Raw genomic sequence first — 23,417 nt, 5'->3', positions numbered from 1 at the left:
AGTAAGTTAGTTTCCTTAGCCTACTTAGTATGGTTGAGTACAAAATACTAATGTATGACTTTGTGTGATCAGATTTTGAGACCGATTACAGAGTACTCGTACTTCTGGCTGGGAATGACTCGGTGGCGCCGCAGAAGAAGTCATGAACCTCGTTGGACTGAGTTGAGGCCTGTAGCAAGTACTTTACCTTACGGTAGTTGGAACTCATGGGTTAACTACTAGGTACCTTGGTTTAAGCTAAAACAATCCTATCAAGTGCTGCTAAACAGAGGTCCTCCACTAGAATAATACGTATCCGGTCTAAATCATTACGAAGACTGTACTGTACGTAAGTCTCAGCGCTGCTTTCTTCAAAAATCTATTCTGAGCTGATACAGATTGCTGATATCCTTCGCAATCATCATATGTACGCAGGACTCCAGTGCTTCAGCTCCGAATGTACAGAATTACTTTTATGTCTTATTCTCCCATCCTCGTTACAACCAATATCAGGGAGTTGACCTTAACCTCACTTGCATGCCAGCCAGAGAAATGGAGTGATACGTACAGGCCATCCCATCCATGTTATAATTTTCTCATTATGCAATATCGATTAGGTGCTGTCGATTGATGTCTTTTTTTGAACTTCCCTGAGGAGATCTTCTGCGGTATATATGTTCCCTTGCCCACCTTATCCTTCTGACCACACGAAATCCACATGAAGGGGACAGTGTGAAGAATTGGCATGACTGCACTTGTTCCTGTGCTGCCGTCAAGGCCAAAGGTTCTGGGTTATGCAAGCGTCCGCATTCATTTAACATTGTCCCATCTATGATGCATCAGGCAACAGCAACCATTCCAACAGGTGATGCTTCCATGGACACCGAGCAGGTCTGTTCGTCTGCCGAGATAGTCACTGAGAAAAGGTAAGAAAACAGAAAGATAAGAAAAACCATGGGACCGAAATCATGAACAGAATAGATATCAGCGGCGGCTGAATCAAGAAAGCATCTATACAAAATTGGTCCCGTACGTCAAAGCGACTGCAGTAAACCGCGTTCAAGGGGATTAACCGTAGATAACACACCACCTTCCGAACATACATATGGAGAGAGAAGAGCTACTAAAACAGAGACTGAAGAATATATGAGCCAGGGGCAGGCCGAAGGCGAGAGCTCCTAGCTCCCACGCCCGAGTGGGAGTCATTAGCCCCAGCTACGTTCTAGGGCGTGCTTAGAAAGGAGGAGGGATCATGCCCTGGGCCTCAACTTTCTCTTGCTGCTCCATCAATTCCTCGCCAGCGATCTCGAGGGAAACAGCAAGACCGAGCTTGGCCGTTTGCTAACAGAGAGACAAGCATTAGTGTGACAACTTCAACGAAAGCTGTATTTTGTTAAGTGCGACTCACCTTGGCCTGATCAATCTCGCCGGCGAAAGTAAGAGCAATAGGCATGGCTATCCGCTTCTCGAGAAGGCAGCTGACCTTTCCGGCACTGTCGACCTGAGCACGGAACGTAGAAGCGCGGAAGTCATACTTAGCACCGATGGCAGTAGTGCCATCACGGCTAGGACCACCCATCAGCGCAGCAGCCGCATTGGGAGCGAACTGCAGGTTCATATCGACACCAGCCTCAACCCGCTCAGAAAGCTTCTTCCAGTAAGAGGCAGTCAGGACACCCTGAGCCTGAAGTTGTGCGCTAGCAATCCAGTCGTTGGCCTTGTAACGGGCACTATACGACAGGGCACTTTCCGGACGAGTGTTCATACCCTGGCGCTGCCAGATTGCTTCAAAACCAAGTGCTAGACTGGGCGTAACGGATTGGAGATAGCTGCCAACGAAGATTCCAGTGAGGCCCCCATCCAAGAGAGATGGGTTGAAAGCCTTGAGAGAAGCGGAGAAATCATCACCGGTGTAGTCCTGGTCGACCTGAATGAGGGCCTGACTGGAACCAGCCATAATCTGAGTGTTGGTCTTGGTGACCAACTTGGGGGTCCAGCGGTAGTTGGCGACAGCAGCGAGTCCACCATCGCTTCCGATGTTACCTTGCATAAAGACCTGTATGAATCAGCAACGAGGACGGTTAGCATACTTCATGAAGTGTAGCGAGGGTATCTTAAATCAGCGAAAGGTTTACCTTCGGACTTCCATACATAGCGGAGAAGTTGTACGGAGGCAGGTTCCCGGACGAGCCCATCGAGAACGCATGCGATACACGGAACAAGGGAGACATCCCGAAGACCTTAGTCAAATCGGCTCGAAGACCGGTGAACATGAAGTTTGACAGCAGAACATCCTTTTGCACCTCCCGGGCGATGTTTTCCACAGTTCCGGGGTTGGATAGACCGAGGGCAGCCCTGCGCTCGGAGAACGAGGAGTATGCATCCTTGAGGGCTGCGGCAACGGAATTGTCCGTCAAAAAAGATGGAGGAGCCAAATAATCGGACATTGTGAAGTATTGCGGAGGAAAAACAAGGTCGGTATACTCGAGTGGAAGAAAGCGGACGTTGGAACGTGACGCGGCCGTCCTTGTGATGGAGAGATGGGGAAGGACAAGGCTAGGAAAGATGAGTTCTTGACACCAGCCCTAAAAAGAAGACCGAAGGAATCCAAGAGCAACCGCGGCAGTTGCAAAGTCAGGTATCGAGGAAAGTACCTGACCTGCTCGGGGAGGTAGGGAGAAGGGGGTGGGAAGAAGAAGAGGAGGAGGGAATGTCAAACACCGAGGTAGAATTGGTGGTGAGGTTTCAGTTGATGGACGATTGAAGCCCAGAGCTTTCGGGACTGAAAAAAGTCGCTCACCTTCGCTTTTCCGCCCGGGCTACGGCTCAGGTATCTGCGGTCCGCCGGAGCCAGACTTACTCAGTGAGAACCAGCATCGGATGCTCGGACTTTCAGTTCCGCCGGAATGACCTAATCAACCTAGTTACTCATGCACCTAACTACGCCGTAGTAACTTAGTTACGTACTCCGAGTAGTACGGCCCGGGTAAGCCTGAGTGCCATCGTTAGCCAAACGACCAACCGACCAACCTCGAACTGGATGGAACCTTGTTCACTTTTACTGCATTGTTGAGTTGACTAACTAGTTAAGGCAGTTGAATTAGTCACCATTTACACATGCATCTCGACATTCTATCTTATCCAGTTCTTGTACAGTATAGTACAGAAGTACCGTTTTATCTTCTATATTGTCTTCAAACTATCATTCACAGCCTTCATCAGCCTGAATCTCCCCTATCCTGTCACGATCATTATGTCCCGATGATAGAATCGCTTCATTGGGTGTGGTTTTTCTGACTATGAGTATCTGGTAATTATCGTGTACTTACTCGAGGTATGTACAGCTGAGTACTGTACCCACGTACTAGAGACACAGTCCGCTGCCTGGTTGGGCCGAGCTCGTGCTGCTCCATCTCCTTCTCTAATCTCGAATGCCGAGTGCTGGAACCTACCTGCCTTCCTTTGACTCCAGCTTTCACCCTCCATAACTTTTCCTTATTTATCCCGCCAGGTCTTCTTCAACATTGACATAGAAATTGTTCGTTGTCGTGCTGTTCATTATCAGTGTCAAAAAAACTCATACTTCTCCCTTAACACCATGGACACATTACTGTAAGCCCCCTTCTCCCCGCCATCTCGTGCCATTCTCCGATCCATTATGATTCTGGCTCCTGCGCACTCGCCTGTGCCTACTCATACCGCTTACACCTTATGCGACGTGGATAGTCCCACAGCAAGCAAAATTGGTTGTCGATGCTACCTGGTTCTCTAACATGGATTAGAACTGCTGACATTATCGCCAATTCCCCGCGTTTCCGACGGAAGTCTTCTACCTTTGTCGATGCGATCCATGACCTACCCGAGAAGGCCGATCTAGCTCCGGCCCAGCTCTACAGTACCGAGTCAGGACGGCTTTTCCACTCCGGCCGAATCGTCATCATCACCGTGGGGTTACCGGCGAGGGGTAAAACGTTCGTCATACCTAAGCCACTCGTATGTTTCCTTTGGCTCGCTGACGCTTGATCAGACATATGTCTGTAGCTCTAGCGCGATATCTACGATGGTAGGTCGATTCTTCCACGGGAGATTCGCTGAGACTAGCGCTTAAGATATCCCAGGTTAGGCGTGAAAACCAGAATATTTCATCTAGGAGATTATAGACGTGCAACCATTCCCTTTGGCCAGGATATTCCAGATGACTACTTCTTCGTGAACGGTAAGCACCAAGTTGCAGTTCTTGCATCTTTCCTCAAAGTACTCATTCCGCACAGCATCCGCTTCATCGGTCCTCTTAAGACAAAAGATTGTGAAACGGTGTCGGGAAGATATTTATCAGTTTCTGAACCATGAAAATGGACAGATAGCCATTTACGACGCCGTCAATCCATTGGCATCCGGTCGGCGATCACTCGCAAAAGAATTCGCTAAGCATGACATTGAGGTGAGTTGTCTGGGATGTATGCTTTGGGTCTCTTCGATTATTTTGACCCCTTCCCCCATTAGACACTATTCATCGAGTCGTGGTGTGACGACGAGCGCATAATCGAAGAAAATGTCCGAAGGGTCAAAATATCCTCACCCGATGTAAGTGCTTCCCGAACTTTTTGCACGAGATACTAATTCTTGTATAGTATGTGGGCTGGAGCTCGGAAGATGCTGTGAAACATTACCTGACTCGGATAGCCGCTCGTATTCCTCAATTTCAGTCAATGGAGGAGACGGATCTGAACTATATCAAGGTACTTTCAGTAGCCCTTCTGAGGCCATCTGCTCTCGCTAATCACAAATAGATGATGAATGCTGGGGAAAGGTTAATTGTGAACAATCGAAGCTTCGGCTATCTTTCCAACAGAATAGTGTTCTATCTCCTCAATCTTCACATAAAATCCAGACACACATACTTTGCACGAGTAAGTCTGGAGGATTGTATCTGTTTTATATATTTCAAAGGCTGAAAATCACCAGGCTGGCGTATCACTGGAAGCGGATTCTTATAAAGCAGATGCCTCGCTGTCTGAGCAGGGCGAAGACTACGCGAAGAAGATGACGGAGTCCTTGCTGAGGCATAGGGAGTCTGAAAGGCAAGCAATGATCGACGAGGGAGAACCGAGTTACGAGTTAAAACCACTTACTGTCTGGACCTCCACACGAAGAAGGACAGTTGAGACGGCTAAGTATCTCCATGAAAAAGGATACAAAGTGCGACAGAGATCTCAGATGAGCCAATTAAACCCGGGAGTTTGCGAGAAGATGTCAGAGGCAAAGATCCGTCAGGAGTATCCGGAAGAGGTTGCAAAACACGAACTTGACCCCTACCATCATCGGTATCCGCGGGCGGAGGTGAATCGCCCTGCTATCTCAAAAGTATTATCATAGTAGCTGACAGCAATGACAGTCATACCATGACCTTGCAGTTCGACTCGAACCTATCATTCTAGAGCTCGAGCGTGAACAAAACGATTTGCTGATTATCGCACATGAAAGCGTGCTGAGAGTCTTATACGGGTACCTGATGGCCTGCAATGCTGCGGATATCCCATTCTTGAATTTCCCTCGTGATGAGATTATTGAAGTAAGCCCAATCAAAAGCCTTTGAGGTTCATTTGAGATGACTGCCCATCTGACCGGTCCTTCTAGATCATACCCGAAAGCTATCAAAACGAAGCACGCAGGATCCATATCTCTGGCCTTCCCAGAGAAATCGTCCCCGGTTCTCCTCAGGACATCAAGATCCCTGTGCCCCCCAGCGGAGTAACAACCCCTTTGGCTGCTGATCTTGGCAGCCCGCGCGAGGGTCTCTCGACTCCACAGAGCGGTCTCCGAACCCCGCGCGAACCGGAAAGAATTTCACAGCAGCATGTTGAAGACGTTGTCTAGTATATACATTGGTTATCATGCACATGGTACCATGGGCGTTGTTGGTGTCGGGCAGATCCTCATATATCAAAGCGTTAGCGAAAGGACTCGGCACTAGCCGCCGTGGAGCGTAGAAACAAAGACAATATTATCGCCTGATTGAAGCTCATAAGTTTCCTCCCCTTCGAGCTCCCAGTCGGCATCGTTGATCAAGACTAGGATTCCGGGGCGCCTAGTGAATATATATATATACGGTCAGTCGGCCTTGCTCTCATGCCGGTCCTCGGACAGACGTACACATTATCTTCTAGTATGAACAATTCTTTTCGTTGATCTTTCATGAGGTTTTCGACTAAGTATGCAAGAAGGTAGGACACATTTGGTCGGTTGCCATCGCTGAGCCGAGAAGGAAGGGTGATGCTGTGCTTGCGCTCGTTGGCGAACAAGATTTCTAGGCCCCCGCTATAAAGCAAAGCGAAGCAGTCAGTGAATCATGCCCGGGTCAGCTCTACAATTATGTAGAGAAAAAGGGGAAACTCAACGTGAACTCAACCGTGAGCAAAAGGGATGTGGAGTCTGAAGAGTTTGCTTCCATGGTTGGAAGGAAAGGATAGATCGGTAGATTTGATGGATAGATAGGATACTCGGAGTGAGTTTGACCGTGATCTTGAAAGAGTTCGCCGAGTAAGAGGCAAGAAGACGAAAAGGACGCTGCTGGTGTCCAGTACTCCGTACTTAGTTGTTAGCCTTATCGATAAGCTTCCCCCCTCCCTCTCCAGCACAAAAAGTCAGTCGATTTGCGACAGACCGCCTGCCCCCGCTTCTCTTACCTGTTCGTCCGTGCATCTGAGATTGATTCAGTTCTGACACCAAGCGGTTGTTCATTACCTCCCTTTCCAGACCCGTTGGGCTCCGATTTCACCAGCTCAATGGTCTCTGTCACCACTGAGTACATTAGCGTTGGGGGCAATAGGCATCCCGCCGCCGCCGATTGGGATGTCCGGACTGGCGTGCTTGCCTTCGGTGCCGATAACAATGTAGCACTGTGGAACCCAAATGTGAGTGCTCATTATAAATAGCTTTCCTTTCGTTCATTGCCTGACCCAAATACAGGATAGTACGCAGCGCGGAGTCTATTCACTCCTTGTCGGCCACACCGACAAGGTCAGCGCCGTTCGATTCTACACCTGCCCTACTACAGACGCTAAATACCTTTTGACCGGGTCAGTCGACCATACAATCCGCCTATGGCGAGCGCACTCAGCCGACTCGCGTCAATACGTGCACGTGAATACCCTGGAAGGCCATACTGGTTCAATCAATACCATCGCCGTGGCTGACGGGCACGACATCGTGGCAACGGGAGCCGCTGATGGAACCGTCAAAGTATGGAAGATTCATGCTCAGGGCGAAGCGAAGGGCGAGCTGCTCAAGTCAATATTCATGAAGCCACGGTTCTTTCCACTGGCCTTGGCATTGAGCCCTCTTCAATCGGAGTCGGATACCAGACCCGTCGCCTTAGCGGTTGCAGGCACCACCAATGCCGTGCAAATTTACGTGGCGGAGAATACCCATACAGCTCTTGAATTCAAGCTCTCGGCTGTGTTGTCTGGACATGAGGCTTGGGTACGGTCCTTGAATTTCACGTTAGACAAGCAGAGCGCAGCCGGTGACATTCTGCTGGCCTCGGCGAGTCAAGACAAATATGTCCGACTTTGGAGACTGCAGCGTGGGGAGGCTACTTCTACTGCTCCGGCCGATTACGGTGACCCCATGATAGGTGGCGTTGAGACAACTCTTTCGAACAAAGCCCACCAATTCGAGGTAACCGGGCTGAAATTCTCTGTCACCTTTGAAGCGCTACTTTTCGGAAACGAGGACTGGATCTACACCGCCAACTGGAATCCCAATCCAGAGCGCCAGCAGCTCCTCACTTCCTCGGCTGATAATACATTAACCATTTGGGAGCAAGATCCTGCTTCCGGGGTGTGGCTCTCCGCCGAGAGGATGGGAGAGATTAGCGTCCAGAAAGGCTCAACAACCGCTACTGGCAGTACGGGTGGGTTTTGGATTGGCCTCTGGTCTCCAGATGGCACACAGGTTGTCAGCCTCGGTCGTACCGGTAGTTGGCGAGCATGGAAATATGATGCAGCATCTGACTTGTGGGTGCAATCTCTTGGGATTTCTGGACATGTACGGTCGGTCAATGGCGTGCAATGGGAGCCTTCTGGCGGATACCTCCTGTCGACTAGCGCCGACCAAACCACGCGCCTTCATGCCAAATGGGAGCGCGAAGGACTTCAGTCTTGGCATGAGTTCTCCCGTCCTCAAATACATGGGTACGACCTGAATTGTATCGATACTCTAGGACCGGCTAGATTTGTGTCTGGCGCAGACGAGAAGCTGTTGCGGGTTTTCAATGAGCCTCGACCAATTGCGCAACTACTGGAGAGGCTCTCCGGTTTCAAGCAATCCGAGGAGGTTCAACTGCCTGACGCAGCCGAGATCCCTGTGCTGGGTTTGTCAAACCAAGCTCCGGCTGACGATGCCCCCGGAGGAGAGGAGGAAACAGATAAAGCATATATGGAAAAGACACAGGCTATCTCAACGGCACTGCTAGAGTCGAATCAACCGCCATTGGAGGATCAACTGGCTCGTCACACCCTATGGCCCGAGCATGAGAAGTTATATGGCCACGGCTATGAAATTTCTGCCGTAGCCGTTAGCCACGACCGCACGCTTATCGCCACGGCCTGCAAAGCGAGCTCGATTGACCATGCGGTGGTTCGTTTATATGACACTTCCGACTGGCATGAGATTCGGCCCTCCCTTGCCGCTCATACATTGACCATCACAAGTCTCTGTTTCTCTAGTGATGACCAGCATCTTCTCAGCGTTGGTCGTGACAGACAATGGGCTGTGTACAAGCGCAGCGAGCAAGACCCCTCAACCTTCTCAATACTGACGAACAATCCCAAGGGTCATTCGCGTATGATTCTCGACGCCGCATGGGCTCCGATATCACAGACTCCTATCTTCGCGACTGCTGGCCGCGACAAGTCAGTGAAGGTCTGGCAAATGCATGACGGTGCATGCGAATGCAAGGCGACAATCCCCTTGAATACCCCCGTAACTGCCATCTCATTCCTTTCGAGTATACAGAAGAATTCGTTCATTCTCGCCGCGGGCGAAGAGAGCGGGGAGCTGTCTATCCACCGTATTGCCATCGGCAGTCTGCAAATTAGTCACCTGGCAAGCGTTGACAAGTTCAAATCGCCGTCCAAGGCCATTACCCAACTTTCCTGGCGGCCGGGCCAGAAGGAAGCGGCGCCACATTTCGTGCTTGCCGTGGCCAGTGAAGATACCTCGCTGCGCATATATAATTTCTCGGATTTGGTTTCATGAACGGAAGATTGGTATATCCAGGTACACGTAGTATATCCGCAGTAGGGGACAATGATGAAAGCCAACAAAGAAAAAATGAAGTAAATACCATTCATTAGATCGTCTGCATGTTGAAAAACGCCCGGAGGAGTGGCTTGAATGTATCCGCTTGTTCTAGATATCTTGAAATTGAAAGTTACCGTGTATCGGCCATGATGGTTGAATTGTGCGCGCCCATGGAAATAGGGCAGGGCCAAGGTAGAGAGTGCAAACACTAGAAAAGAAAGAGAAGATGAGAAGTGGCATACATCACGGCCGCCTTTCAAGCCCATAACCACCCAGGCCATCTAGTGACGGGTAGGTTTTGGCCTGGCCCTGATATCCATTTCGGGGACCTCTGTGCCGAAGATCCTCCGTGAGCCATTTGAGCACCAGCTCGCCCAGCTGAGTATTCTGGGACGACTCTTTGACCTCATCATGGAACTTCTCGATAGGACCCCATTGGCGAACGGTGCCTAGATGCATGTGGACCAGATGCGTGGGCCACAGGGACAAATTGTCCAGAATGTGAGTGGCATAAACGATGGAGCAGGGTCTGGATTCTGTTTCGCGCTTCAAAAACCCCAGGAAATTGGCACGGGAGAGCAGGTCCAGATCGACGGTGATTTCGTCAAGCAGGAGAACCCGCCAGGGACGGAGCAAGCCCATCGCAAGCTGCACGCGGCGACGCTCTCCATCCGACACGGCGTGCATGCGCCACCGGAGATCGATGTCGAGTATCTCGACCAGCTCGTCCCGGCGTTCTGGGTAGGCGTTACCGCCGACGGATGCAAGTAGAGTGGGCACGTCGATGTCGGTCCGGACAATGTTGTTCAGGACCCATTCCATGCCGAGATAAGTGACGCCTTCCAAACCATCTTTGAATGGGTCTTTGCCGGCCACGGTAATGGTGTCCGTTGGGGCCAGACGCTTTCCGGACAGGAGGCGTAGGAGTGTGGTCTTGCCGGCACCGTTGGCTAGGAAGATGTTAATCTCCCAGAAGATGAATATGGTCACTTTACCCCGCAGCGAGCTTACCTCCAATGAGTAGAGTACGACTGCCGGACGGTACGTTCAGATTGATATCCGTCAAGCCTGATGATCCATCGGGAAACTTGAAAGATAGGTTTCTCACCTCGATTGAGGGGAGATGGAGATCGGAGTCAGCCATGGAAGAAGAAGAAAGTGATATTGGTCGGTATATATGGATAGCCCTTTGGTCCTTTCCCACAGAGTCAAGCAAGTTATTTAACGAATTGAAGTCAATTGATTGAAAGCTGGGAGATCGACGGGACAAGCAGATCAGGCAAGGCCGCAAGAGGGGGGGAGGGAACGAGCGATAAAAGATAAGATCTTGATCCTTGATGAGGTAAGAAACCCGTGGGTGCGATTTTCTCGTTCGCCGATTCTTTCCCCGCAATATTTTGTGTTTCTGGGAGACGGCACCGAGCACCCACAGCCTTGTCTTCTCTGAGGTCGGGTATATTATTCCAGGCCAAAATGCTAAGTGTGGTCTGGTTCTGTACCTCATGCGACATCTTCTCCGGCAACTGTTCTCTAGTTTTCACTCGTCTCCACCAGTCATGAAACCTCTCATCGCTGTCGTCGGAGCGACAGGTACTGGCAAGTCGAAGGTAAGCAAGAATCAAGAATCAGTAGAAGAGAACTAAACAGCAAGAAGGCTATGCTTATGCATTTAGTCAGAACTCATTTACTAACGGCTACAGATAGCTTGCAGTTGACCTGGCCTCGCGCTTTAATGGCGAAATCATCAATGGTGATGCAATGCAAATGTACCGCGGCCTCCCGATCATCACCAATCAAATCCCTCCCGAGGAACGTAACGGTATTCCGCATCATTTACTGAGCTGTGTCGAAATAGAGGAAGAGCCATGGTGGATCGGTCGATTCAAACAGGACAGTCTTCGGCTAATTGACGAGATCCACGCCAAGGGGAAACTTCCGATTCTAGTCGGAGGCACACATTACTACACACAAGCCGTGCTCTTCAACGACCAACTGGTTGATGCAGATCAAGATTCCAGTGATGATGATCCAGTTCTCCGGGATGACAACAGTGACCGGGACTCACCGACCAAATGGCCGATTCTCGACGCTACTCCAGGAGTGATGTTGCAGAAACTCAAAGAAGTCGACCCGGTCATGGCGGCCAGATGGCACCCAAATGATGCCCGCAAAATCCGGCGCTCTTTGGAGATCTACTTACAAACTGGGCGCCCCGCCTCTGAAGTCTACGCAGAACAACAGCGGCTGAAACAGGCTGACATGGCGCGCAACTGCCTTTCTCTTGGCGTGGGCCGTTTGCGATACCCGACAATGATTTTCTGGGTGCACTCGGAGAAGGAAATGCTCAATTCTCGATTGGAAAAGCGCGTGGACTCGATGGTAGACCAAGGGCTCATGGAGGAAGCTAGACGCATGTTTGATTTTTCTCTGGAGAAGAAAAAGCAGGGCGATCCGGTCGATCACACGCGAGGCGTATGGGTTTCCATTGGCTACAAGGAGCTGGCGCCGTACTTCGATGCCCTCTATAAGGGTTTCATGAGCGAGTTGGACTTGGAGGCCTTGAAAAGAGCCTGCGTCGGGTCCATCAAGTCTGCAACGCGACAATACGCCGTGTCACAAATTAAATGGATACGAAATAAGCTATGGAAAGCTATTGCCGATGCAGGCGCGACTGATCATCTCTACCTCCTGGATAGCACGAACGTCGAGGCATGGAAGGAGACTATCACACAGCCGTCAGAGGAATTGGTACGAGCTCTGCTGAATGGTGAATCCACTCCCGATCCCAAGTCACTATCAGAGCTTGCTAGAACCGTCCTGAGTGCAAAAGAGGCGCAGCCGCAGAGAGATTCCACCGCCTATATGAAATGTATAACGTGCAATGTCTGCAAGAAGACAATGCAAGGCAGCGAGCAATGGGATATTCACATCAATGGGAATGTACATAAGAGAGCTCTCAAAAGTGCTGCCAAGAAGGCTGCACGTGATGCGTACCTCCGGAAACGGCAGGATAGCCTCACCTCAGATGTTCGGCCAGACATTAGCAGTGAAGCCGCGATCAAAGAAGACGCAGGGTAAATGCCACTATCATTGGTTGCTGTACGATTTCTACTCTTGCGCGCTGAGGGTACATAAGATACTCTCGGTGTTCAGCTGTGATACAGACTCGTTGCTGTGCTGTATATCAGTGAACGAGATTACAGACCGTAAATCAGAGGACATTTTCAATATGTAACCACCAGACTAGATATTCTAAGGACAGACACTTCTCATCCCGAGGATTCAGAGTGAAAGAAGGTTAGCCACAGGAGACATACACGCTTTCCGATGCTTGACATTCGATCAGATCTAGCTGGGACATATGTGGGTCTTCGAATGTAGGACATCGGGTAAGCCGCGGCGGACTACAATTCACCACGGAATTGATCCCGTCAGCCCTCTGACCAAGAACATAAGTGCGCAGGCGCCTTCTTGTGCCAAAGACATTTGTCACTGGGGGATGCACATATCTCGCAATGCGAATTTTTGGACCAAGAATCGACATCAGATGAGAGCCAATGGCGACCGTTCATAATTCCGGCTTCTCGTTCATCAAGCCTCTGAACAATTCGCTATAAATAACCAGGCTTTAACGAGCCTGAGTTTCTCATATTGTGGTCCTCCAAGCTGAAAAGGCCGGAGAGATGATGTCGCCAGTCCCACTATCCTCCACTTTGAAGACCTCGATGACTGAGGATCTCTCACGTTTGACTATCCTCCACGTCCCTTCCTCCTGAATGGTGGATTTAAGCCCTGGTTTCGTTAGTTCTAAATCTTGAGGTAACAGTGTTTAAAGACCGCATGAGGATTGGGTGGGCCTTTTCCTACATTGCAGAAATTCAGCAGTGAAATTGATGCATATATTTCCGTCCCAGGTCGCTCGTCCCACCTTCTTGACCTTGCCTGGTATGCTGGCGGTGTCCAATTCCTCAAGACGGTGGACAATTCCTTGCTGGTCTCGAAACCCGACGATAATTCGAGGCACGCCAAGAAGGAATGATTGAGCCCAGAACTTGAGAAGCTTCCTCTCGTATTTGACCATGTCCCGGTCATTCCTGATCTCGGCCGAGGTTTTCAGTTCTACCCAGTTGATCGGGTCCTCCTTCCGGTCCGGTTTGCGGTCCCATACTTAACACACGTGGTTATTTCATGTCAGGTATCAGTTATCTGATAGACCCATTGCAATCACTTACTAGCATCCACTTCGCCCCCAATGACAAGTTTGGTGCGACCTATCGCAGTCCGCACCATGGAGCAATACTGGGCCTTGTTGTTCACAACAAGCTCTTCTCGACCTTCAATCTCCTGACGAGGAGTTGGATCCCATGGTTGGTTGAGTAACGATATTGTTTCAAATTTGTAGCCTACATCAATCAGTGTCAATTTGGCGAATGATCACCCGAAAAGCCCCGACAGCATTCGGACTCGGCCGTGGAAGACAACTGTACCCCAGTATGCCATTAGCTCTTGAGAAGCCATACCAGGGGGCATTCTCTGATTCTTCTGGATCCGCTTCTGCTCATTTTTGTAGCTGTTGTTCTCTTCAATGAAGCTAGAAAGCATCAGGACCCGCACATAGCCGACTGGAGCATACGCACATAGTTCCCTAACAAGGTTGTCAACGACTTAGCATAGTTAAAGCTGGGGATCAATGATAGCTTACTTGGTACAAGGTCGCGTTCATCTCAAACCTGTAACGGGGTTAACTCAATGATGTTAGAGCTCCACCGAACGGCCGAGACACACCCGTTCATATTGTCAAAGGGAGCCGTCAGTATCTATGCCTCCAGTGGTACATTAGCACCGAGCCTTTGGCAAAGCAGTATCGCCCACATTCGTTAGATATCATACCGACCTTGGTCATCATTCCTCTCCAAGTGATGATATCAGCTTCGCATTTGTTTCCCGTATCCTGTTCTAGAGCTATGATGGTATCGAGCAACGCATCGAGATGCTCGTCGGCGGAATCATCTAGCTTCTGGAAGGATTCGAACCCCCGGTTCAGATCTGCAGGGAGATGCGGTGTGTAGTAGTATTTCAAGGAGGACTCTCCCAGATGGAACTCATGATTATCGTCATAGGAAAAACATGCGATTTCCTGGCCATGTTCAATACCAATCTCAACTATCCAAGTCTAGGAAGGGATTGTGGAAGAGGCGTAGGTAGGGGCAGGCAGGTAATAAGTGTAATGTTAGTTAGTACTTACCTTAGGACGTCGAATTGCGGCACTGGCTCCGTAGAAGCGGCCAATGGGTTGAATATCAAACACTTTCCGATCCATTAGGAGGTTAACTTAATTCTCAAGACGCAATAGCATCCAAGATCATAATCGATATAGTGATAGATGGGCGTATAGTACAGGCCTAAGTAAAAAACCACGTACAGTACAATATGTGTACTGACTGTACGGAGACTCAGTCTGAGTTCGCTCCGCCCGCCCTTCTGGAAGAAGCCAAGCGCGCATTGCTATTCTTGCCTTCCCCCACCCCCCCACCACCAAATGTCGCCTGCTATCCGACTCCTTCTTCCTTCCTTTTCTTTTTGCTGAGCAAGCTTGACGTCCGAAGTTACCTTCTCAAACTCGCGACTACACTTTCCGATTATATCGTGTCCTGTTCATCGAGACACTCGGTCCAGCTTGTTCCCAGGCATTCATCAAGGTCGTCACCGCAGAGCCTCCTTGAGGTAGTCTCCACTACAACATGACCTCACGCATTGAGAAGACCATCGCTCGACAGCAAGAGAAGTGAGTCAACCCACCTCGCGCATCCAATAACAACTTGCACAAGCCAAGACGAAATGTTAACAGCTAACCATGTTTTGCCGTCGTCTTCCAGAATCGCTTCTGGTGCATATTACGAAGCTCATCAACAACTACGAGTCATCGCCGCGCGTTATATTAAACAAGCCAACTACGATGTGGCGGCAGAACTATTAGCTAGTGGCGCTGCAGCCCTCTTGAAAGCCGGCTCCCAGCAGGGTGCTTCCGCTAGTGGCGGAGACCTTGCTATCATGCTGGTCGTCGAGGTGTACATCAAGGCGGGTTGGGAGATCACCCCCGGCGATGATGATACTGAAGGACGAAGTCGCAAGAGTAAGTGTTGCCTACAGTGTCAACCTCGAATAGGCTGCCATTTGTCACCATCTATACCACGACTTCACTCGGAACAAAGCTGACGTGCAATGTCAATAATAGAGCGATTGATCGAGCTTCTGCACGCCTTCCCACCCGAGGAACCTACACGGAAAAGGTTTATCCAAGAGATGATCGGATGGAGTGGTCGTTTTGGCCCCCTGGAGAGAGGAGACCCCGAATTGCATCATGCTGCTGGATCAGTATACGCCGAGAGTATGTGAATCACATTACATATGGAAGACCAGACAGTTCTCTAATCTGAAGCTTATAGACCATGAACCATATGACGCTGAGAAGCATCTTATTTTCGGTACCTCAGAATCGGCCGAGACTCTGGCGAAACTTGAATACGAGTGGTACACTCATGACGATCCGCATACGGCAGCTATCTACGCATCTCGTGCCGTATTCCCATACCTTCTCATCGGAAACCTTCGCAACGCCAACAAAGCCTTTCTTATCTTCACGTCAAAGCTTTCCTCCTCGAATCCATCACTCGGCGTACAAGACGTCAGCAGCGCTAGCTCTGACGTGCGGGTCTATCCCGCGCTCCCTTTGCTGAACTTCATAAGCATGCTCCTCCTCACGATACAGCGTGGCAGTTCGGATCTTTTCAAGCAGCTGACCGCTCATTATGCATCCCACATTCGAGAGGTGGGCATCTGGGACGAAGCCCTGGCTCAGCTGGGTGAGCAGTATTTCGGAATCAAAATTCCGAGGCAAAGTAACCCCCTGCTAGACATGATGGGCAGCATGCTTTTCGGAGGTGGTCAGGATACTGCCGGTGCCCGGACGGCACCTCAAGGACGAGCGGGTTCGAAAAGGGTCGAGGCGCCCCCTGCGAATATGGAGCTTGACTAGTTTGAGGCTGACGGGAACTTCCGCAATGTAAATCAATGCAGTTCACATACATCATCCACCAAGCGTCATGATAGGCGTAATGATAGGCGTAATGATAGGCATAAGGCATGTAACCACCGTGAAGATTCTAGATACTGGAGTCGACCTCGGGTTCGTACATCCAATTATCTTTCTCCAAAGCGGCAACTTTGTTACGAAGGCTCTGCTGGATAAGCGTCAAGATTTCTATCTCCAGTTAGCTTCGGCCTCTCTAACGGCTGTCGAAAAGACTTGCCAGCTGGCTCACTACTCATACGCCTGCTCTTGTTTCGATACATTTCAGACAAACTGGCTTCGATCTCTATGGTGAATTAGCATGGTCTTGTATGCAGGGCATGGCAATGAGGCTTCAGCACGAATGCTTACTCTCTTTCTCTCGTCTTGAGATATCGGTCTGGTTTGTAGCATCGATTGTTGCGGCCCCGGAACCGCCCTGGGCACCTACGTCTTCTATACCCTCCATTTCATCACCCCCATTGTCAATCAAAGCGGGGAGAACCGGAATGTCGAGCTTGTAGCCACCGTTCTTGTCTCGGGCCACAATTTCCCCCCCATCGACGGGGCCGGAACTCAAGGACGAGGCTGAGTCCGAGGACATCGAGGGTGCCATCTGCGCGGATAGAACCGGAACCCCGTGAGTAGCACTGCTCTGCGCAGAGGAGCTAGAAGGAGCCACCGAGCCAGGGCGTCTGCTGAGATGATGGTGAAAGAGATTGCGGCGGACAGAAGTCGTTCCCATGGTGAAGATTACAGGAAAGAGCATTCACTGGTTGAGGTGAAAGCTGTTGTAGTAATGGTGAGGTAAAGTAAGCGTTGTCCCGGAAGTTGGTAGAGCACCTAGTGGTCATAAAAGTAACAAACAAGGTCTTGTAACGTAATACAGACGCGATAAATATAAATTGCAGAAGTTGCAGTAGTAATAAAGGTTCTTGGAGTAGCAGGTTACTCTTGAAACATCAGCAGTCCCAGAGACTTATGATGTGGTGGGTGCATACTCCGTGCCATGCATGCAGCAGTGATCGAAAATGGAAGAAATATGGAAAGCGGAGGCGGGAATACAATCGGTCTGTTTGCCAACTGGCCAACCGGACCCCATGTGATCCTGAAACGACAGAAAAAGATAGATCGATAGATTCCTGCATCGTCGACAGGTACTAACTTGCACAAGAAGAGTGCACTGTGGAACTACTTAGTCGCTTGTGGGAGCGAAAGAAAACAAGAGAGAAGCCTTTACAATCACAGCGTCTGGTCACTGCACCGGCAACAATCAATTACAACTCCTTTGGGCAAACCCCCGCATGTCCGATCCGACGCGTCTCCGCCTTGACCTGCGCGCGTTTTCCTTTTGCCGAGCCATACCCAGTCTTTATTGATAAACCATCTGCCTTATTCGCATACCACACAGACTAGCCTGTTAACCGTGATAGCTCAATTCATCTTCCTTCTCACCCATTTTCTCCATGGCTCAGGCAGAATCTTCAGCCAGCGCTGCCCGCAATGGACTCAAACCCCATACGGCCGGCGCTCCTCCCGACTACGAGCTCCCTTGGTATGACGCCGCCACGATGACCAAGGGACCAAGGAACTAACATTGTGTCGCAGGGTTGAGAAGTACCGCCCGATCTTCCTAGATGATATTGTGGGCAACACCGAAACGGTTGAACGATTGAAGATTATCGCCAAAGATGGGAATATGCCACACGTTATAATTTCTGGCATGCCTGGTATCGGAAAGACAACCTCGATTCTGTGCTTGGCAAGGCAATTGCTGGGAGATGCATACAAGGAGGCTGTGCTTGAGCTGAACGCCAGTGATGAAAGAGGTATGCCCACCTCTGAGCGGCGGCCTGCACAATTTTTGACATTTCTCATTAGGTATTGATGTTGTGCGCAACCGGATCAAGGGCTTCGCCCAGAAGAAAGTCACCCTGCCTCCTGGCCGTCACAAGATAGTGATCTTGGACGAGGCAGATAGGTACGAGCCCGTGATTCACCTCAAACGCAGCTCCTCTCCATTAACGGACAGTATATAGTATGACATCTGGTGCCCAACAAGCGCTACGACGTACCATGGAGATCTACTCGTCTACAACTCGATTCGCCTTTGCATGCAATCAATCGAACAAGATCATCGAGCCCATTCAATCCCGATGTGCCATCCTTCGTTATGCCCGGTTGACAGACGGCCAGGTCGTGAAGCGGTTGAAACAGGTGTGTGACGCCGAGCAGGTGGAACATAACGAGGAAGGAATTGCTGCATTGGTATTCAGCGCAGAGGGAGACATGCGGCAAGCCATTAACAACCTCCAAAGTACATGGTCAGGGTTTGGCTTTGTCAGCGGGGACAATGTCTTCAGGGTGGTCGATAGCCCACACCCCATCAAGGTTCAAGCCATGATCAAAGCCTGCTGGGAAGGGAAGGTGGACGTTGCTCTCGACACACTCAACGAGCTGTGGTATGTCTCTTCCTAGGCCTATCACCGACATCGCGCTGTGATACTAACGAGTATGTCAGGGACCTGGGATATTCTTCACATGATATCATCAGCACTATGTTCCGAGTAACCAAGACCATTCCCTCTCTGTCAGAACATTCCAAGCTCGAATTCATTCGTGAGATTGGTTTTACACACATGCGCATCCTGGACGGTGTACAATCCGTGCTGCAGCTAAGCGGTTGCGTCTCTAAGCTTTGCAAGATCAACATGAAACCCCAGCTTTTTGAGCCACCGAGGAGCTGAAAGCTCGGGGTTTACTGCCGAAGAATTGCATTTAAGTGGCGTTAGTGGCATCAGTGTAGGATATTGTGGCAGGTTCATTCATCAGTTATCTAGCATTTCACTTCAAAAGAGCTCCGGATTATATACAATGTCAGGGTACTAGCTGAAGGAACTACTCTTTGGCTGCAGTTGATTCAATACTTCCTGGGAGAGCGCAGTGGTCTCATGCAGTCAGGTTTTCGTCAAGCCGGCTTTAGAGGCATGGGAGCTTCAGGCATTCTTGCCCCCTCGGGTGGCTTGTTCTTGCTCTTGAACTCGTCGCACATTTGCTCGAATGTCACCCATTCTACGCCTTCGTGCTTGTCGATATGCTCAATGATTCTGTCATTGTTAGCGCCCAGCTGCAAAGCTACGACTGAGACATAGAACCGCGCCAACTCACCTCTCATGCATTAGGAGCACATGCGGACGTCCAGACACATCGGGATGTATGGTCATCGGGAAAACAAACTCGTCGTACTCGCGGTAGAAGTAGTCAAAGTGATCCTAGATCGCCACGGGTCATCAGCTCAGCTCATGTCAAAGACAAGGAACTTTAGCACACCAACCTTCCAGATGTCCTCAATGTCTCTTGGATTCACCCATCCATGGCTGTTCGGTGCCGATTTGATGAACATCATCGGCGGCAAGTCATCGATGTACCAATTTCCGGGGATCTCGACAAGTCCTGTATCCTGGCCCCGGACGAGGGGCTTCATCCACGTCTCAGCCTTCTGCTTATAGTCGATCTTAGTCCACGAGTCGCCTGTTCGCAGCCAGTACATCTGGCAATCATGATGAGACATGGAATGATCGTACTCGATTCCATAGGAAAGCAGCAGATCAGCCATTTCTTTGCTCGTTTCCCACCATGGAGCAACGATGCCTCGTGGCGGCTTGCCGCAGAAATTATATATCATATGGTAGGTCTTGTCCAGGATGTCACGCTGTTGCTCGATAGTCATGTCGGTTGGGTTCTCGTGGCTATATCCGTGGAGACCGATCTCGTGGCCCTGATCGCGGACCATGGCGCACTCTTCCGGAAAGGTCTCAAGCGAATGACCGGGGATGAACCATGTCGCTTTGATGCCATACTTCTCGAATAGCTTCAGCAGTCGCGTTGTGCCGATATGGCCGGCAAAGAGGCCTGGGAAACCGTCCTGATCAGCAGAGCTTTGGTGGGAAGAAGATAGAACAGAGGGTCAAGTGGCCACTACCACTGTTCTTGCTGAAGAGACTGATAATGTCGGTTTCCTACCTCGACTGATGTCATTGGAACTGTCCTCTCCGCCATATGACCCCAGCCATCCGGCTACAGCGTCGATATCTACTCCGTAGCTGACCAAAACACGCTTCTTGCCCATTGCGCTATGTTGCTGGATGATGGTCTGAAATGATGGGAGGTATGTTTGGGGATAAGGAAAGAACGAGCTGCGAACTTAAATCATTCGCGCTTCATTCTTATCGTTTGCTGCGCATGACGAACGGACCTGCCGCTAAGAGTGGGGAGGAAGAGGGGAAGCTTCGAAGACACGGAGATAGGATGATGATAAGTGCCTCTGATAAAGCCCGGGAGATAAGCCCAGCAAACGCTCTTTCGGTAAACGGGGCCAGGTTCGAGTCGGATCTGGTCAGATCACTTATATTCGAGTCACTTACTTCCTAATTAACCTCTCGACCAAGTTCAACTCACATCATTGAGCCAACTTGTCAAGGGTCAGGACCTCATGAACGTTACCTAGACACGATGTATGCTCCGACGTCCTTGATCATTAGTTACGAGTTACTCTAACTTCCTGGATTTCTACCCCAAATCCCCTTCCCAGGCCGCCTCCAACTCGTGCCGAACCTGACCCCAACTGCCCCAATAGCTACGACGCTAAATTGGAGGCGGGTGCAGATAAAAGGTGGGGGTTGACATGATCTGACCGGCAAAGAAATATTAACTACCTACTCCGGAGTTAATTAGACTATTTAGCAATCACAATGAGTGTCCGTATGCAGAATACCATGTCATGGTATGGATCATGCTCCTTCAGCGATAGCACATGCTTTTTTCCAAAGGGTTTCAATGGCACTCGCTGCGCCTAGTACCACCTCCTCTTCCAGTTTCCTGCCAATCACCTGGAGACTAACTGGATGACCATCCATGGCCCTAGCATCGTACAATTGCCAGTTCCATGCATCAAGCTCGTTCCTTGGCTGATAGTCGGCCGGTAGCTCATCCCGGTCCGCCCTGACTCGATCTACAGGGAATGTGACGGCAGGATAGTCGAGAAAGTTCCAGATCTTTGTGTGACCAACCCACCGTATACTCCGGTGGGGAATGGCTGGATGAGGTGTCGTTGGAGCCAGAAGTATGTCAACGTGCTTACCCGAGGGAGAGAGGGTCGCGTTCCACTTGTTGAGATATCGCTCTTGTAGAGCAACCTTTCTCTTGTTGAGCTGCCAATACTCATAGACAGAGACAGCCTTGCCGCGGTTGACGAGCGCTTCAACGTGGGGAATATAAGGCTCCCCCGCCGCATCGACATCGCGACGGACGTCTTCACCTCCATCAACAGTGTAGAATAAGTCCATGAGGCGGATACACTCCAGATGGTCCGACGCGTCCCATGTCACTATGTCGTGACCGTGCGCCTTTAACACAGTAGAAAGCTCACGGAGAGCTCGTGCGATGGGCGTATGGACCCTCACGACTCCATCATCCACGACCAGGCCAATAGTCATAGGTCGACTTTGGATTTCTCGGAAAGCGTTCTCGTTCCAAGGAAGTGGTGGGCATTTCGGATCAAGCAACCATGGCTTAGCCTCGATTAAGGCTCGACTTACATAGCAGAGTGACGATAGGTCCCTCCCCATGGGACCAATAGATGAAGGAATGTGCTCCTGTCCTTCAGTTGAAACGGGAACTCCGTGGTAAGGAAGCCTGCTACTCTGGTGCGGAGTTAGTCTTCAACTTTGCTATGGCTTCCGGATCCGGCCTTACACTGGGTTTCAAGCCATACAGTCCCATGAGACTCTGCGGGATTCTGATGCTCCCACCGATGTCTGTTCCAAACCCTAAGAGAGAACCGCGCAGTGCCAAAAGCGCAGCTTCTCCTCCAGTCGAGCCGCCCGGCGTAAGTGCAGGGTCCCGCGGATTGGTTGTTAGGCCCCAGAGGGGATTTTCCGTCTCAGCCCACTATTGAATCCGTTAGTCTCCGGAGCGTTTGAACTGGATAGGGGTTGCACCATAATGCTCTGTGGTAAGTTCGTCTTGGCCAACACAACAGCACCCATGTCTTTCAGTAACCGAACCAAGATTGCATCTTGCGCAGCGGGCGCAAACGAGCGGCCCACGTAGCCCAGTGTGCTATCGACCCCTTTGATGTTGAACTGGTCCTTCAGCGTGACCGGAATACCATGCAGGGGACCTTTGACTTTGCCAGTCCGTTGAAACTCGCGATCCAAGTCCCTGGCTTGTACCAAGGCTTCCTCGAAGGTAACCTCTGTAAAGCAGTTTGTCTAGTGGGTTGCTCCTGTCAGTACCCCGTGATCGAGTTCGCCGTTATCCATCATATGGTCCAATCCCATGCTCACCAATTGATGCGCCACCACAGCTCTGAGTAGACGTACTATAGTATCAGCATGTGGTCGGAATATTTTCGCGCTCGCGGCGTGAACAGGTGTACCTTTTGATGTAGGCTAGGATGGTCTGCTCCGCAGTGATTCTTCCGGTCTTCAATTGTTCGAAAATCTGAAGAACACTGTCAATGTCGGTAATCTCCTCAAAGCCGGATGCATCATGCAGGCAGGTGCGCTCATGAACATTGTACACGCGAGGAAAACGTTGATCAGTATCGGCGACAATGTAGGGTTTTATCTTTTGATCTCGCAGAGAACGCTTTTTAGCGACGACCTGTTCCCACGGCTGTAAATTTCTCATAGTTGACGATATAAGAAGACTTGATGATTGGGCTGCTTAGTCAAGCTCAGGTCAATTGTCGATTTTAGAAAGGAGGGAGACAGAGAGGGAAAGAGGGAGAGGGTGAGAGAAACTGGTGCTTTCACACCTGATTTATATGCCGGTCATGAAGGGCAATCCAGTGTCAATTCCACCAGTTGGGACTCGAATGATAACCAACTACTACTCAGTAGCGATAAGCAGTACATGAAACAGTTGCAATTGATTGGACCCAGGCCCGATTTCAGGACCTGAGAAGTGTACTTCAAGGTTACGTACGTAGGTATACCTACTTGGTAGTAGTTATATCTACGATAATCACACAGGGAGCTGAATTACAGTACCAGTACTA

At 50.2% G+C, this 23,417-nt stretch overlaps 10 protein-coding genes across 10 annotated transcripts; 4 read left to right on the top strand and 6 right to left on the bottom strand.

Moving 5' to 3' along the window:
• Positions 1 to 1,006: 1,006 nt before the first annotated feature.
• Positions 1,007 to 2,559, bottom strand: tom40 (TOM complex pore protein TOM40). The gene is made up of 3 exons (XM_025581179.1): positions 2,115 to 2,559; positions 1,388 to 2,035; positions 1,007 to 1,320 (listed from the first exon to the last, which is right to left on the bottom strand). Exons 1-3 carry the CDS (start codon positions 2,424 to 2,426, stop codon positions 1,213 to 1,215), a joined length of 1,068 nt encoding a protein of 355 aa, XP_025439506.1. The 5' UTR covers positions 2,427 to 2,559; the 3' UTR covers positions 1,007 to 1,212.
• An 857-nt stretch (positions 2,560 to 3,416) lies between these two features.
• Positions 3,417 to 9,395, top strand: BO95DRAFT_395291 (6PF2K-domain-containing protein). Its single transcript, XM_025583716.1, has 13 exons — positions 3,417 to 3,591; positions 3,762 to 3,950; positions 4,007 to 4,042; positions 4,098 to 4,195; positions 4,251 to 4,420; positions 4,483 to 4,563; positions 4,611 to 4,718; positions 4,770 to 4,889; positions 4,945 to 5,319; positions 5,375 to 5,551; positions 5,617 to 5,847; positions 6,615 to 6,893; positions 6,949 to 9,395. The coding sequence occupies exons 1-13, from the start codon at positions 3,578 to 3,580 to the stop codon at positions 9,238 to 9,240; spliced, it is 4,170 nt and encodes a 1,389-aa protein (XP_025439505.1). The 5' UTR covers positions 3,417 to 3,577; the 3' UTR covers positions 9,241 to 9,395.
• A 133-nt stretch (positions 9,396 to 9,528) lies between these two features.
• BO95DRAFT_455449 (putative ABC transporter) lies at positions 9,529 to 10,429 on the bottom strand (the record flags this gene model as incomplete). Its single annotated transcript, XM_025588338.1, has 2 exons — positions 9,529 to 10,235; positions 10,297 to 10,429. 2 exons carry the CDS (start codon positions 10,427 to 10,429, stop codon positions 9,529 to 9,531), a joined length of 840 nt encoding a protein of 279 aa, XP_025439504.1.
• Positions 10,430 to 10,693: 264 nt separating this feature from the next.
• BO95DRAFT_419675 (tRNA dimethylallyltransferase) lies at positions 10,694 to 12,363 on the top strand (the record flags this gene model as incomplete). The annotated part of the gene is made up of 2 exons (XM_025584505.1): positions 10,694 to 10,892; positions 10,990 to 12,363. The coding sequence occupies exons 1-2, from the start codon at positions 10,788 to 10,790 to the stop codon at positions 12,361 to 12,363; spliced, it is 1,479 nt and encodes a 492-aa protein (XP_025439503.1). The 5' UTR covers positions 10,694 to 10,787.
• A 158-nt stretch (positions 12,364 to 12,521) lies between these two features.
• Positions 12,522 to 14,605, bottom strand: BO95DRAFT_395281 (DXO/RAI1 family decapping nuclease; the record flags this gene model as incomplete). Its single annotated transcript, XM_025583715.1, has 8 exons — positions 12,522 to 13,077; positions 13,153 to 13,452; positions 13,518 to 13,688; positions 13,773 to 13,880; positions 13,984 to 14,015; positions 14,071 to 14,102; positions 14,180 to 14,422; positions 14,531 to 14,605. The coding sequence occupies 8 exons, from the start codon at positions 14,603 to 14,605 to the stop codon at positions 12,932 to 12,934; spliced, it is 1,107 nt and encodes a 368-aa protein (XP_025439502.1). The 3' UTR covers positions 12,522 to 12,931.
• A 208-nt stretch (positions 14,606 to 14,813) lies between these two features.
• On the top strand, positions 14,814 to 16,517 carry BO95DRAFT_484381 (protein GET4). Its single transcript, XM_025590341.1, has 4 exons — positions 14,814 to 15,070; positions 15,162 to 15,418; positions 15,521 to 15,673; positions 15,732 to 16,517. The coding sequence occupies exons 1-4, from the start codon at positions 15,027 to 15,029 to the stop codon at positions 16,319 to 16,321; spliced, it is 1,044 nt and encodes a 347-aa protein (XP_025439501.1). The 5' UTR covers positions 14,814 to 15,026; the 3' UTR covers positions 16,322 to 16,517.
• On the bottom strand, positions 16,385 to 17,229 carry BO95DRAFT_218517 (uncharacterized protein). Its single transcript, XM_025581178.1, has 3 exons — positions 16,727 to 17,229; positions 16,596 to 16,661; positions 16,385 to 16,546 (listed from the first exon to the last, which is right to left on the bottom strand). The coding sequence occupies exons 1-3, from the start codon at positions 17,121 to 17,123 to the stop codon at positions 16,449 to 16,451; spliced, it is 561 nt and encodes a 186-aa protein (XP_025439500.1). The 5' UTR covers positions 17,124 to 17,229; the 3' UTR covers positions 16,385 to 16,448.
• A 549-nt stretch (positions 17,230 to 17,778) lies between these two features.
• On the top strand, positions 17,779 to 19,264 carry BO95DRAFT_445539 (replication factor C subunit 4). The gene is made up of 4 exons (XM_025587171.1): positions 17,779 to 18,183; positions 18,236 to 18,335; positions 18,394 to 18,816; positions 18,876 to 19,264. Exons 1-4 carry the CDS (start codon positions 18,078 to 18,080, stop codon positions 19,099 to 19,101), a joined length of 855 nt encoding a protein of 284 aa, XP_025439499.1. The 5' UTR covers positions 17,779 to 18,077; the 3' UTR covers positions 19,102 to 19,264.
• BO95DRAFT_445536 (polysaccharide deacetylase family protein) lies at positions 19,207 to 20,610 on the bottom strand. Its single transcript, XM_025587170.1, has 4 exons — positions 20,378 to 20,610; positions 19,689 to 20,266; positions 19,523 to 19,626; positions 19,207 to 19,461 (listed from the first exon to the last, which is right to left on the bottom strand). The coding sequence occupies exons 1-4, from the start codon at positions 20,481 to 20,483 to the stop codon at positions 19,323 to 19,325; spliced, it is 927 nt and encodes a 308-aa protein (XP_025439498.1). The 5' UTR covers positions 20,484 to 20,610; the 3' UTR covers positions 19,207 to 19,322.
• Positions 20,611 to 20,801: 191 nt separating this feature from the next.
• On the bottom strand, positions 20,802 to 23,292 carry BO95DRAFT_419660 (amidase). The gene is made up of 5 exons (XM_025584504.1): positions 22,794 to 23,292; positions 22,702 to 22,723; positions 22,354 to 22,626; positions 22,109 to 22,303; positions 20,802 to 22,056 (listed from the first exon to the last, which is right to left on the bottom strand). Exons 1-5 carry the CDS (start codon positions 23,045 to 23,047, stop codon positions 21,145 to 21,147), a joined length of 1,656 nt encoding a protein of 551 aa, XP_025439497.1. The 5' UTR covers positions 23,048 to 23,292; the 3' UTR covers positions 20,802 to 21,144.
• Positions 23,293 to 23,417: the final 125 nt, after the last annotated feature.

Source organism: Aspergillus brunneoviolaceus, assembly GCF_003184695.1.
Source record: "Aspergillus brunneoviolaceus CBS 621.78 unplaced genomic scaffold BO95scaffold_59, whole genome shotgun sequence".
NCBI classification, from domain to species: Eukaryota; Fungi; Ascomycota; class Eurotiomycetes; order Eurotiales; family Aspergillaceae; genus Aspergillus; species Aspergillus brunneoviolaceus.
This window is presented reverse-complemented; position numbering and strand designations above follow the sequence as displayed.